The sequence below is a fragment of the Ammodytes marinus genome (genome assembly GCF_949987685.1).
Source record: "Ammodytes marinus genome assembly, chromosome: 21".
Taxonomy (NCBI): domain Eukaryota; kingdom Metazoa; phylum Chordata; class Actinopteri; order Uranoscopiformes; family Ammodytidae; genus Ammodytes; species Ammodytes marinus.
In genome coordinates, this window is record NC_137225.1 from 16,935,519 (window position 1) to 16,949,824 (window position 14,306).

Below are 14,306 nucleotides of genomic sequence, written 5' to 3' on the forward strand. Positions count from 1 at the left end.
TGTGTTCCGTTTTCCGCACGGACAATGTTTACAGGAACACACATCCTGACAGCTGATGTTAGTTGTGAAGACGTGTACTTCTGAACACATTTAGCCGTCTACATTAGTTTCTCGGTCAGCGCATTCCTTTACAACGTTATATTTCGTCCGCATTGTTTGGGGATATATATTTTTTGACCACGCAGCATAAATGGCGACGGTGGAGGAGCTGAAGTTGCGCGTGAGAGAGTTGGAAAATGAATTGATAAAGTGTAAGCAGAAGCAGCATTGTTCCGCTGCGGAGGATGCTGCTCAAAGCAGCGAACTTCACAGACCCAAAATTGACAAAATGAGCTCCGAGGTTGTGGATTCCAACCCGTACAGGTTATTATTATAATTTATTTTTTTATTGAGTCTTTCGCCTGATTTTTCAGGGCTGTTCATAGCGCTGACTGAGAGGCGACGCCTTATGACTCACTCATCCCATATGGTGCTATTTCATTGGTCAACATCTCAGCTGTGTTTTTATTTTTCAGTCGTCTGATGGCTTTGAAGAGAATGGGCATCGTGGAAGAATATGAGGTATGCTCTGCTGTTTTGCAATGTAGTACTGTATCTGGGTATGTGCTTGAAGAAACCATAATAATAGGCCTATTCTTAATAAGAAATACTCAAGGTTTGGAAATAACTGAAATTGTTCTTAAAGCCATATATAAAAAAATGTCCCATAGTTGTCAACTGCTTTATGCATTTTACTTGGCTGTGTCTTAATTTATGTTTATTATGTTGGAACTCGGAAGTTTTTCTTCAAAATACTTTTTTGCAATTAATTTAAAAAAAACTTGAACTTCCCTAATTCTTGATTAAAGACATTGATAAAGTTAATTCCAAAGATGGCCATATAATCACACTGACAAAATAGGTTTTGTATATGTATAGCTCACAAATCCTCTAATGTATGGATGGTTTTATCACTGGGAAGGATAGATAATCATCTTCAAATTTCTTGACAGAAAATCCGGACATTCACAGTGGCTGTGGTTGGTGTTGGGGGAGTTGGCAGTGTGACGGCTGAAATGCTCACTAGATGTGGCATTGGTAAGGTAATGCCAAACGTTTTACTCTTACTCTTACATTGTGTTCTACATGTCCACCTTGTTCAGAAGACTGTCTGCCTGTGCTCACGCTGATCTCGTCTACGCTTGCTCCATCACAGCTGCTGCTCTTTGACTACGACAAAGTGGAGCTGGCCAATATGAACAGGCTGTTCTTCCAGCCTCACCAGGCAGGCCTCAGTAAAGTGGAAGCAGCAGAACACACACTCAGGTATACTGTTGTTTATAGTATTCTACGTTTCCCCCTAAAAGAAAGAGAGAGACATTTGGTATCTTTTTGCTTACATGTTCCTCAATTTGTTCAACAGGAGCATCAACCCAGATGTGACATTTGAGACCCATAACTACAATATCACCACAATGGACAATTTTACACATTTTATGGAGCGCATCAGGTGGGTATTCCTCCTTACCTTGTTCTAGATTTACTTTTCTCTCTCCTCAGTGTTACATACCTTCATAACAAATTCTCCTGTGTCTTCTCAGTCACGGGGCGCTAGAGGAAGGGAAGCCGGTGGATTTGATCCTGTGCTGTGTGGACAACTTTGAGGCCAGAATGGCCATTAATACAGTAAGTGCATCACTGTCCCACCAAATGGGCGTTGGGCGGTTCATGTTATACACTGTGCTTAGTACATATTGTAATAATTGTGTCTTGTTTGTCTTAGGCCTGCAATGAACTGGGTCAGATCTGGATGGAGTCTGGCGTCAGTGAGAACGCGGTGTCAGGACACATCCAGCTCATCATTCCTGGAGAGACGGCGTGCTTCGCTGTATGTCCACACACAAATAACATCCTTTGCTGACCCTTTCAAATTTGACCTTTTTTGCACTGAAAATATGACTAAAATACTTTAGCAACATTGCCATGTAAGGGGGGAACACGTGTTTAAATTTGAATGCAGTGTCATATCCTTTTGTCAGTGTGCTCCTCCTCTGGTGGTGGCGGCCAACATCGATGAGAAGACCCTGAAAAGGGAGGGGGTTTGTGCTGCAAGCTTACCAACAACAATGGGCGTGGTCGCAGGCCTTCTGGTGCAAAATGTCCTCAAGTAAGTTACCCAATATTTATAGGAAATGGGACATCTAAAGGTGTGAGATTTTACATATTATATATAAATATTTTATAAACTATTTTGTTTTCAGGTATTTGTTAAAGTTTGGCACCGTCAGTTATTACCTTGGCTACAACGCCATGCAGGACTTCTTCCCCACCATGCACATGAAAGCCAACAACCAGTGTAATGACCGCTACTGCAGGAGTCAACAGGAGGAGTACAAGGTGTGTGCTTGCTATTTTGTTTTTCAATTATTAGGATGTAGGATCCCCAAAATCATCATTGCAAAAAAATTATTTGTATATGGTGCTGTGCCAGTTTGGAAAGCTAATGGTATCTGTCTGTGAATGTTTCCCGTCAGAAGAGAGAAGCGGAGCGGCCAAAGGTTGAAGTTGTACAGGAAGTGGAGGAGGAGGTGGTACACGAGGACAACAACTGGGGTGAGCAACAAAAAACAACTCCGGCTAACAGTGTCAGATCTACAATAGCTAGCTGGGATTTGTCACTGTTTTCAACATATTAACTCACATGATTCTGCTGTGCAGGTATTGAACTAGTATCAGAGGTGACTGACGCAGAGTTAAAGGCTGCATCGGGCGCCATGCCTGACCTCCCAGAAGGCATCACTGTGGCTTACACCATTCCAGCTGAGGTGAAATATTTAAATATGACTTTATTGTTGATCATGATGCTGAGGAAATTAGACAGCATTAATGTAACGTATAGACTCTTATTTTGAAAATATGTTTTGTTGACTGGCTTTTATTTTTCTTTCTTGTGTTTGAACCAGAGTGCACCAAGTGGGGATACAGTGGATGATACGGAACAGAGTCTAGCGGACCTGATGGCTCAGATGAGAAAGTTGTAGGCAAAATCTGAAGAAGCATTTCTGCTATTCAGATAAGACTCACATTTTCTCATGTGTCTATTCTATTGCTTTTCTTTGATAACAAGCATCCTTATGAAAAGACCAATTAATATCGAATAAACAATCAATTCTTCTAACGGCTAAAGAGAGAAAATGCATGTTAAAGTGCTGCTGATGGCATTTTGCTCAACACGCAAAATAAATAAATAAGATGCAGATGCAGTCTGATGTGTAATTTGCTGACACATTGACATGTTTAGCACTTACGAATTGGTAGTGTCTCTGATGAAATGTCTATAAACCCAGAGACTGTAACTGTTAGTGCATTAACATGTATTAGTGTGTATTTCTACGGTTTTGATTAGTGAATGAGGGTCCTTACCTTTTGAAATGTATCTGCTCTGCCATTCACTCAGCTTTAAGGAAACATGCTGCAACAATACTGAAAAACAATATGTAAGTTGTCTCAATAAAGTATTTATTAGATGGAATGCAATTTCGATATATTTGAAGTGACTTTTGTTGTTGCTCTGTACACATTTTACATTTAACATTAATACATGAGTATATAAAAATACTTAGAAATATATTTGGCAATAAGATAATAGTTTTTTGTACTATGTATTTTTTGAAATGACATACATTCACTGAGACAAAAAACCTAGAAACCATCATGGGTTTAGCTGATCCCTTGAAATACTTTACGCAAATGACATTTAGTTTTGCATAGACACAGCATCAAGTCAGTACCAGAGGGGATTCTTTCATTAAACATATAATCTAGGCTTGTATTTGTACACTTCTTCTTATGTTCTATATTTTCGGATTACATACTTAATACCAGTTGGTAAATACTTGGACTGTAAACAAACAATATAACAGCATTTACACGTACCATTAAAAAAAAAAGTATATTAAGAATATAATTTTATGTGTGCACATTCATTTTACTAAGTACCTCTTTAAAATCCTTCATTCAAAGCAACAGGAATGTCTTACTTGGTAACAAAAAACACACTTAAAAAAACAGCATGTTTAGACTAGAGTTATTGAAATGTTTTACAGTTAATACATTTACACTTATTCATTTAAAATCAAACAAAGAATAATTCATTGGGTTTATCCCATATTCACAAAAGATGAACGTTTGTGGAGAAAGTGCATAGAGTCGTATCAACTGAATGTGTGTTATTAATCATGTTTTATGGGTTATGATATACTTCACCCACATGGCAATCCTTGGCAGCAAATTAATCTTTGCTGGTGTTTTGATGATATACACTTTAAAGCCATGTAAACGGGAAGTGTTTTGAGGCTGAAACATAAGAGTTCCAGGCCCATAAAAAAATAATGATTTAACAGAACTTCAAAAAGGTTCTCACAAAAATGACTAGGTTAGAAATATTAATAAATACTTGGCAAAATACGCCGGTTTCACAGACTAATATTTGGCAGACTTCATAATCATAAGTGGAAGACACAGCATATTCAACAACACCCTAAAACCTCCCTGTAGACATCAATCACAGTACTGAGCAGGAGGGTTCCCTTTTTGATGAAAACTGTGGGGTCTGACATTTTTTGTTTTTCTATGCTAGTTAACAGTCTTCATTGTTTGGTGGTACAAAGTGGCTGAACAGAGTCACCTCATGGCGTTTGGAAGGGGAGCAGGTCCCCTCAGACTGAATGTGTCCCCACCAGAGGAGTGGCGGGACGGGGCGTTCCCGCACACCAACGATGGCTCGGCCTCCTTTATCTCCATTGCACGCTTGTAAAGCTCTGCTGCCTTCTCAAAGTCACCCTCTTCATAGCTTTTGGCAGAAGAAATAAAAAAAACAAGGAGAAAAATTATTTTTTCAAATATAATAAAACTTTCATGATTAAACCACATGTCAAATGTAACCTCAACTACTGTACCTTAGCACAGCCAGGTTTTTTAGGGTCTCTCCGACCCGTGGGTGTGAGCGCCCCAGACTGTCCTCATACACTTTCAGGGCTCGTTCATAAAGAGGCAAGGCATCACTGTGATTCTTCTGCCAAAGACAGAGAAACTCACAGTTAGCTTTACTCATTACAGCAATTCAAATAAAAAACTATTATTTTATAAATAGTTCTAAAGAAATATAAAAGTCAGGAATACGTGATACAGACTTAATAAAGCATGAACATTCTCACTAGTTGGCAGTAGAGTACAGCCAGGTTGACCAGCGCTGTTGCCACACTCGGGTGTTTGGGCCCAAAACTTTTTTCCCTGATATCCAGAGACAGCTCATACAGTGGCACAGCCTTTTCCAGCTTCCCCTATACAACGCAAACAAACAAACACACACACACCTTCAAATCAGATCCCTTAACCAAAGACAAACTAAGAATAGGCTTTTCAACAGGAAAAATATTAAGGTGTTTCTGACCCTGCGTTTATAGAGCATGGCCAGGTGTTTGAGTGTGTATGCCAGTGAGGGGTGATCCGGGGACAGGGCTCTCTTGCGGATGTCCAGCGCCCTCTCGTACATGTCCTCGGCCGTCTCGTACTCCCTCCTCTCTGTGTGCAGTGCAGCCAGGTTGTTGAGGGACTGAGCGCAGTCCGGGTGATCTGGACCCAGCACACGCTGACGCATCTCCAGCGACCGCGTCAAGAATATCTTGGCTGCACTGGAGAGGGAAAGGAAAAGGGATTTTAGATATTTTGACAAACAAATAAGGAGAAAAAGAAAAAAATAAATGTTGTGCAATTTGAGGTAGACCGGTATAAAATATTTAATGTTGATGATGCAGAGAGTGTTACGTGTCTGTGTGCATGCCAGCTGCAACACGTGTGCCTTACTCCAGGTTGTTTTGGAGGTAGTACAGAACTCCCAGTTCATTTAGTGTCTTGGAACAGTCTGCCGTGTCTTTTCCCAGAGTCAGCTCTTCAAGCTGTAGAGCTCTGCGCCTCAACAAAGTGAAGCCGTACTAAAGAGAGGAGGAGACAAAAGGCATACAACTGATGAAGTGAGTTTGACTTAAGCCTTAAACAATACAATAATAAAAAAAAATGCATCAACAGGAGTCAGCCCTAGTGACTCCTGCACTGATAAGGCCGCCAAGCACTTTAATCTGCGTGACTTTACTTACCATATGACCTTTTTGGCGAGCGTTCTTCTGACGTATCTTCACAGACGTCTTCCTGAGCTTTTCTGCTTGTTCATACCTGATTGTAAAAACACCAGGTGCAAGCCATTACATGTGTAGTTTAAGTGTTACTCGGTGTTTTAGTAAATCTTAACTTTTAATGAGATCACAAAAAGATCATCGACACATGTAAAATAAAAAATAAAAAAACTTCTTTGTTAACGCATTGCTTGGCAGCTACATCAAATAAACTATACCACATCAAAACAATTCTAAATAACATTTTGTGTGCAGAGACCGAGAGAGAACCATTTACTTGTTTTGTTTCTGGTAGAGCATGGCAAGTGACTCCAGCTCTCGGGCCACGCTGGCGTGCTCAGCTCCATAGGCGTTCTCACTTATCTCCAGGGCCTGCTTGTACAGCTGCTCCGCGTTGCCATACTTCTTCCACTGAACATAAACCCCGGCCAGTTGGTGCAGGGAGCGGGCTACGCTGGGATGGTCCGGGTCCAAGGCTGTCTCCCTTATCTCAAGAGACCTTTGTAAAGGCGCTACGGCCTAGAAACACACACGGACCAAATAAACATATAATGTATCATTGGTTATATGTGCACTTTCCTATAAGGAAACGTGATAACGCTATGTATGAAAGCAAATGAACCATACAAGGAAAGGCAAAAATATGTTATTTTTTTGTTATGAATACTCACTTGACTGGGGAGGCCAAGGTCTTTGAGGAAACGTCCCAAGGTCTCATACAGGTTTGCCAGCTTGGTCATGCTGTCTTCATTATCACAGCTCTTTTCATAGTGTTTCAATGAGTCAAAATACTCAGTGGCCATGGAGCTTTTGTCTTTGCCCACATATTGCCAATAGGCTAGCAGCTCAGAGAAGTGACCCCTAGGAAAAGAAAACAACAAACACCTGTTAAGACAATGGCTAAATAAAACAGGTGGCCTTTGTAATTACAGCGTGTGTGTGTAATGTGCATGTTCTGTACCTCTTGTAGAGGTTTTGGGAGACAAAGAGGTTCAATAAGCTAAGTTGGAGTTTAGTCCTGTCCTCCTGCTGCTGGAGCAGCCAGGGCAGCTCATCCGCGACACGCCAAGTCACACGATCCTGGCTACACACACACACACACACACACACAGACGCACACACACACACACGAGACAGAAGAATGTGAGTTGTGTTGACAGAAGAATGTGAGTTGTGTTGTATAATGAAAATATGACTACCCACCTGAGTTGCTGACTAAAGTAATGTATGAGTTTCTCTCTGTAAGCAGCAGAGTTGCTTCCTCCACCCAGGAACTCCAACCTCACAGCTTCCCTAGCCTGAAATACAAACACACAGACAATAAGTCAATTTTTTTCTTTATCATAATAAATGCAACGTAATTTGATGTATTTTCTTTTTTGCGCTTTTTAATATTCTGATTTTTAATATTCTGCTGGCAAAAGTCCAACTACCTGCAGGTGTTGAAACCTGATGAGCCCACATCGGATGGCAACAATGCAGAGTCTGTTCAGATGGTAAAGCAGAGAGGACAGGACTGGCAACCCCACTTCTGGGAAAAGGTCTAGTAGCTCTGGTTCACTCACTCCATTATGGCTGGCACATACAAGGCACAATATCTAAGGATAGACAAAAAGTAAAACAAACACATAATTCTCTGCTATATAGAGAACAAAATGTCACACTCAAGACAACATAAATGGAGGCTGTTGTATGAACACTTGTGAGGCGTATATTAAACCCCAAAGACAAACAGCAACAAATATGATGCAGTTTTTCAAACGAATCAAAGGAAAGTGTGTGTATTCCATTTGTTTGTTTGTTTGAGTATCATAAGAACACAATACTGTATATCCTGCTGATTAGGTCAAAAGTCGCAGCAACTTTTTCAATTTAAACCAATAATGAGACCAAAATAGGGGAGAGAGAAGTTACTGTCATTTTGTCTGGACAGTGGTTACCTCTCTCATAATGTGTCGCTCTCTGTCTGTCTTGAGGGAGGTCAGCATCATCTTGAGTGCCAGGCGGTAGAGTGACATGGTATCCTGACAGAGTAGACACTGCTCCAGACTCGTCTCCGGGGTCAAACATGATGTGCTGTAGGGCGGTAACAAAAACACTGTATAGGCTGTTGACTGTACAGTCAACAAAATGAGAACATTTAGACTTAAGAAGGGTAAAACATTTTAACTCTTAATTCATTTACTCTCCTCTAGAAAATGTCACAACAACCTTACCATTATTACTGTACATTTTAATTGCAATGAAAAGAGTTTTTCCTGGTACTTTTTCCTTAAAAAGTGGTGAAAATATACAAGAAATGAGGGTGAAAAAGCTGAAAGAAAGGGGTCAATCAGGTTCGTAGAAAATGCTTTTCAACTAACTCCCCCTTTATTTAAGCCTTTGATCCATCCAAGGCTGTATGGGAAGACTTTTTTTTTTTTTTTTTTTTTTTTTTTTTAAACCTTTTTGAATTGTAAAGTGGCTAACCTGATGGTAATCCTTGCCAGGAGAGTGACATACAATGCATTGCAGGTTGATGCAGAGCGACAGTGCCTTTCCAGCTTCTTCTCCTGGAACAAATATACAAGAGTGGCATTATCACAAAAAAAATATACTGTACGTGAGCTTATGATCCCAAATAGTTATTTATAAAAAATTAAAAATAAATTAAAAAAAGGGTAATGTTCGGATGATAACTGACCTGGTCCTTGGTAAATTTCAGATCCATGTTCTGGCACTCTGCATTAACAACGCTCCTGACCTCTCTGGGACTCAGTGGGTCTAAGTGCAGTGTGGGCCACAACCTATACAGACAGGGTCAATTAATTGGAAAATGGCAGTACTACAAGACCACATTTAGAAATATGTACGTAGGCATGTTAAGTAAACTCATTTAAACCAATACAGCACATATCCAGTAAATCCACTTGGATATTTAGAATTCAAGCTGTTTTTTTCTCACCTCCAAGCTTGAGGACACGTCTCTACATTTACAGACACCACCACTCTGACGTTGACAGGGAGAGGGTCAATCAGCCACTTCATGTGTCTTTCTGCTTGCTGGGAAAAAAAGGAGAAAAACTGTAGCATTAGTAGAGTTATTCTGGAAAAAGAGAATTATACTTAAGGTGATTTGGACAAACATGAACTGTATACGTCTAATTTGGGGTAGAAAAGAGAGGTGGTGTACCTGTATTTGGTCAATGGAGTCAATGATGATGATGATGTTCCCTTGATGGCGTGAGGATAGCCTTTCAAGCCAGCGGGGAAACTCCTCCAAGATCTTACTGGGCTCCATGGACAAGCCAGAAATGGACCAGAAGTGCTGCAGCAGCTATGTGACGGACAGAGACACAGAAAAGCACATTCAGCAGTTAATCAGGAAGAAGAGTGTGTCTTTACTGGAAGAGTAAACGAGACAGGTCCCCTTACTTTGACTGTGAGGCGTTTGATAATCAGAACTGGCTCTGCGCTGGTGGAAAGCGGGCGACCGACAAAGTGATAAAGGAACAAAGTGTTGGGGGACTGCTTCTGCTGCTGCTCCATCCTGAAGAGGGTTTTTAAACTGTTAGCAAAGTAGACAAAACTGGACACGTCTTGCCACGTGATGATCAGTTCCACCATTAAAGACAACTGACATATTTTCTACTTGATTATGTCTCTCACCATTTGGAGAGCAGAAGAGACTTCCCTGAGCCTGGACCACCAGAAACAAGCAGAGGAGGGGTGGGAGGGGGGGCAGCTATCATGTCATTCAAACGATCTATATACTGAGGGGGACATCAGAAACGAAGCAGAAAATTAGGCAAATTAAAGAACAAATTATTAGAATTGGAACACAGGATTAAGATTTAGAATTGCTTTACCTTCTGGAAGCCTAACTGAGACGTTGTGCTGCTACAGGCCTGCTGGTAGGACTCGATTTGTTCCTGCTCATCGTGCAGGTCCCACAGCACATCTCCAGAGTCTTCCTCACGTCCCTCCTCCATACCAGAGTCCTTACAGTCCACCTCTGCTGCTTCAAGACCCAGCAACTCCTACGTGGAGAAGGTAGATGTCAGTTAGAAAGCTGTCGGTGGTGAACATAAATCACTGTATAGTACATAACACTGTAGGCTATGCATTGATTTAGACAGAATACATATGCTATTTAAAGGGACAGCCTGTACCTGCTTGATGACTTTTTCCAGTTGAGCATAAATCAGGCCAGCACCTTCCTCTACTGAACCGCTATGCTCCACCACCTGCGTACAAAAGTTAAAAACATGTCAGCACAAGCGCTTTGTGGAATCTAGCAACCAGAAGAAGAAAAAAACACAAATTCAATAACTTTTGCCCCCAGTTACTAATGTGAAACTACTCTGGATACTCTAGTGAAGGTTATTTATCAAAAGGCACGACTTCAAATGTCATACATTTTGAAAGGACACGCTATGTTAAATATCTCCTTCTCTCCTGTTACTTTCTCTCCTGTTACTTGTTACACAAACCTTGACTTTAGCAGCCTTGTCTGCAGCGTTGACCCTTTCAAGCAGTTGCCTGGCTGGTCCGGTCAAATTGTCTCCTTCGCTCCTGAGGTAGAGCACGAGTGGATGGCCGTCTGGATTCTTCACAAAGGCCTCCTCACAATCCTCCACCACACAGCTACACACGTGCATGAATATCAGAAGTAACGGTTTGATATATATTTAGGAATCTAAGTATAACTCATGTACAATCTTAACTTATCCTTGTGTGGATCGGTATAGGATTTACTGTACCTAGTGACAGTAGATTTGAGTAGCAGCACACACACAGAGCTCCTTTCAATCTCCTGACTGCGCTCCGCGGCGTACGAGGCAGCGTCCTCCTCTGGGAAGCAGACGTTTAGGTAGAAATGGCCGAGACCCTCACACATTCTCCGCAACGCAGGAGAGTGTTTCTGTATTCAAAAACACAAAGCACAATACTTAATTTAGGGTATGACATTCACAATAGTCTTAGATTGACCAAACTAATTTCCTGAAGGTAGATTAAAGGTGATACAAGACTAAATTATGATGTAAATAAACCTCTATGAGTAAGTTTAACTTCAGATTAGATCTGTCCTACAATAACAAATTGATTATTTTGTCTATTTCAGTAAAGACCAGTGAGAGCCTAATTCTTCTTGACACGAGCTTGCACCTCAGTAATTTTGAATAATAGTCAGGTAATATATCAACAAAACTTAGAAACCACCCCATATAGAGAAATGATATAATAGAGCCACAATATCCCATGTGAAGAGAATGTTTATATTTTGATGACCTACAGTTACCATCTAACCAACCTTAATAAAGATATCAAGCTCAGCTTTGGTGTCCAGTGTAGAGATTAGGTAGCAGCGCACTGTGTTACTCCATAAAGCCTGGGGCACGTGTGGGGACACCTGAAGGAGACTGGCCACTGCAGCATCCCAGTCATCTGGAGAAAAGTTGTGTGAAAAAAGAAATTATAAGATAAGTGAATGCGTACATCAAAAAACTTCCTGTATACAAACATAATGCTAGTTTATAAAGTTACATTAAGTTTGTAATGGATGTTTCACATACCTCTGCTAACATTTGCAAAGGGTCCCTCCACATCTATCAAACTGTGGGCAAACTCGGGTCCACGGAAGGTCTGCTGCAACTGCATCATGCTGCCCATAGAGGGCTCACTCCCCAGCACACCACCAGACCAGTACTCACACTGTGTCCCCGCAGCTAAAGTCATGCAGTGAACACATAATACAACTAGTATTCGAGAATTTCTATCATACAAAACAAGACCGGTTTTGTAGTGGAAAACTAATAATGAATGGATGAGGTCCCAACATTGTCTGGCGTCTTACCAGTGACAGTGGTTTGGTTGTCATCAGAGTCAGAGTCATTTAGGTCATAGACCTGGATGCCCTGAGCCTGCAACTGTTGCAATTTGGCCTCCAAGTCCCTCTTGGCCCGCAGAAGATCCTGAATTTCCTTTTCTTTAGTCTCCCGGAAAATCTGGTGGTCATTTTGCCAACCGATTAGTGCTTCAATTACAGTATGGTTACAGTGGAGAATGCTAAACAAACTACTATTACACAAACATGTGTGGTGTGGTTTACCTTAAACTGTCGTTTTACTTTATCCCTGTCGTGCTCAAAGGTAGCAGCCCTCTCCATTGCTTGGTACTTTGCCTCGAGAGCACTCTCCTTTTCTCTCAGGATCTTCTGATACGTCTTCTGCAGAGCCTGTTGTCAAATTGGGAATGAGGAAGAACACTGTTATTTATACGAGCTGTTAAAACATCCACAAAGCGTAAATGTTGTAGCCAATCCCTTTGTGCCATGAGAATCTGAACCCTCTGGGCCTTAGCAGTCTCAAGTAAAGGCATTACCTGTAGCTCCGCTCTCAGCCTCTTGTTCTCCTCATCCAGCTTGGCCTCCTTCTTTTGCATGGACGATATCTCGTTGTTCTTGCTCACACGGAAGATCTCGTACTCTTTGCGGAGTCGTTCGTACTCGGCAGCGTACTCCAGATCCACTGAGCCAGTGGATTTGAAACTGGCCCCAATCACGCGCGGTGCTCTGCGGAAGGAACTGCGCAGGAGCCTGGCTTTGGGCTTCACCTCCACGGGGATCTCACAGGCCTCCCCGCCCTCGCCCCCATACCCGTCTTCGATCACCTCTCCTGGGCTGACCAAAGAGGAGGCGGTGCCCATGGTGGCAGCCTGAGAGCCTACACTGTGGAAAAAGCTACTCAGCCTTTTAGGATGCCCATAGCTGCTCCTGTGCAAAGAGAGAAAAAGCATGTGACAGCTTTTGAAACGGTCTCATCATCCGAGGAAAAATTATTGTGATTGGCATTTATGGCAGGTATTGGCAAACACCTCCTCTTCAATGTAACCAAGACTGGTCTGGAAAGGTGACATGCTGGAGGATGTTAACAGGGAGGGAGAGAGCAGACTCTACTTCTTGAGGAAGTCTTGGCAATGTGTGCAACAATATGTCACTATCTATCTATCTATCTATCTATCTATCTATCTATCTATCTATCTATCTATCTATCTATCTGTCTGTCTGCCGTATAGTTGGAGCCACAAAGCTAACTTGTTTTTTTTAGTTTTACAAAAGCAACAGCCGGCTGATTTTAAACGAGCGCCTTCAGCAACTACAAAGAAACACGTTTGCGGATACCAGCCAATTTTTTATAACTGAACAACAATGGAGAAGACAGCTTGACTTAGTTAGCTAACGTCACATAACAGAAATAGCTTCTCAACGCGCTCGTCCACGACATTTAGGCTACTGGCGTCAAAGCCTGGAGGAATGACAATATAACTTCTGTACATATTGTTTTAGCGTCACAAACATGTTGGCTGAAGAACCATGTCTTGGTGAAAACACAAGAAGCTCCGATAAACAAACAAACAAAAAACACTCACGGTCCGCTCCCTTCGCAGCTTCTTCCTGGCTGCCTTGGTAACAAGTCGATAATACGGGTGCTCGCGCAAGTCAAACTATGGGAGTCACTTTTTTCTGTAAAGTTATGTAGCCTAAGTATAGGCCTAGTTTACAATTTGTAAACTATACTTAGGCTACATAACTTTGTAAATTACAAAGCGCACTTTGCAGCTAGGTATTGTAGGGTAATGATGATGGTAAGTGTCAATTCGTGCCTTTGACAAATGTCCTATAATTATTATGCTTACTGAGGTGTGACATTGACTTTTCACATGCAGAAAGTTTTCATCAAATGCAGTTAAAGGTGAAATGTATTCATTGTCCTCGAGTAACAGCACCCTCGTTTGCATAATGCCGCAGCAATGCACACTGAAATGTGAAAAGCACACTCAGAAATAAATAGGTTTGGCACATAAAAAGGGAGTGGAAATTTCAATGGAAAATAACCCAGACATATAGGCCTACATTAATAGATCAATTAAATATAAATAGGCCTAAATCAAAATTGATACATAAAACTGAAATGGAAGTGTGAAAGTAGCCTAAATATGTATAGCCTAAAGGAATAAATGCAAAGGTAGCTATACAGAATCAAATTAAACAAGAAATATAATTTTTGTCACTTTTATCATTCATTATTGCAACATTAATATCTTATTTATTTTTTGGAACATTGAATGTCATATTAAACCATTTATTATAGTAAT

General features: G+C 41.2%; 2 protein-coding genes across 3 annotated transcripts; one reads left to right on the forward strand and one right to left on the reverse strand.

Moving 5' to 3' along the window:
• The first annotated feature begins 49 nt into the window (after positions 1-49).
• On the forward strand, positions 50-3,472 carry uba5 (ubiquitin-like modifier activating enzyme 5). Its single transcript, XM_080050535.1, has 12 exons — positions 50-363; positions 516-561; positions 993-1,082; positions 1,196-1,305; positions 1,403-1,489; positions 1,581-1,665; positions 1,763-1,867; positions 2,019-2,146; positions 2,241-2,376; positions 2,514-2,592; positions 2,698-2,804; positions 2,943-3,472. The coding sequence occupies exons 1-12, from the start codon at positions 191-193 to the stop codon at positions 3,018-3,020; spliced, it is 1,224 nt and encodes a 407-aa protein (XP_079906661.1). The 5' UTR covers positions 50-190; the 3' UTR covers positions 3,021-3,472.
• Positions 3,473-3,665: 193 nt separating this feature from the next.
• nphp3 (nephronophthisis 3) lies at positions 3,666-13,600 on the reverse strand. 2 transcript variants are annotated; one of them, XM_080050532.1, is made up of 28 exons: positions 13,581-13,600; positions 12,534-12,924; positions 12,262-12,387; positions 12,007-12,157; positions 11,726-11,878; positions 11,464-11,597; positions 10,913-11,073; positions 10,643-10,796; positions 10,322-10,396; positions 10,019-10,189; positions 9,819-9,922; positions 9,585-9,699; positions 9,343-9,486; positions 9,115-9,212; positions 8,854-8,956; positions 8,640-8,722; positions 8,111-8,246; positions 7,604-7,768; positions 7,374-7,468; positions 7,132-7,254; positions 6,842-7,031; positions 6,448-6,689; positions 6,135-6,210; positions 5,845-5,972; positions 5,432-5,672; positions 5,196-5,321; positions 4,938-5,050; positions 3,666-4,831 (listed from the first exon to the last, which is right to left on the reverse strand). In XM_080050532.1, exons 2-28 carry the CDS (start codon positions 12,855-12,857, stop codon positions 4,663-4,665), a joined length of 3,900 nt encoding a protein of 1,299 aa, XP_079906658.1. In that variant the 5' UTR covers positions 12,858-12,924; positions 13,581-13,600; the 3' UTR covers positions 3,666-4,662. The 2 variants fall into 2 exon arrangements, with proteins under 2 accessions (XP_079906658.1, XP_079906657.1); XM_080050531.1 differs by having other exon boundaries at positions 4,938-5,053.
• Positions 13,601-14,306: the final 706 nt, after the last annotated feature.

Coding starts and splice junctions, on each gene's coding strand:
- nphp3 (XM_080050531.1), bottom strand. CDS start 12,857: ATGGGCACCGCCTCCTCTTTGGTCAGCCCAGGAGAGGTGATCGAAGAC. Junction 8,723..8,853: donor TGAAATTTACCAAGGACCAG/GTCAGTTATCAT, acceptor TATTTGTTCCAG/GAGAAGAAGCTGGAAAGGCA. Junction 4,832..4,937: donor AAAAACCTGGCTGTGCTAAG/GTACAGTAGTTG, acceptor TTCTGCCAAAAG/CTATGAAGAGGGTGACTTTG.
- uba5 (XM_080050535.1), top strand. CDS start 191: ATGGCGACGGTGGAGGAGCTGAAGTTGCGCGTGAGAGAGTTGGAAAAT. Junction 1,868..2,018: donor GAGAGACGGCGTGCTTCGCT/GTATGTCCACAC, acceptor TCCTTTTGTCAG/TGTGCTCCTCCTCTGGTGGT. Junction 2,377..2,513: donor GTCAACAGGAGGAGTACAAG/GTGTGTGCTTGC, acceptor GTTTCCCGTCAG/AAGAGAGAAGCGGAGCGGCC.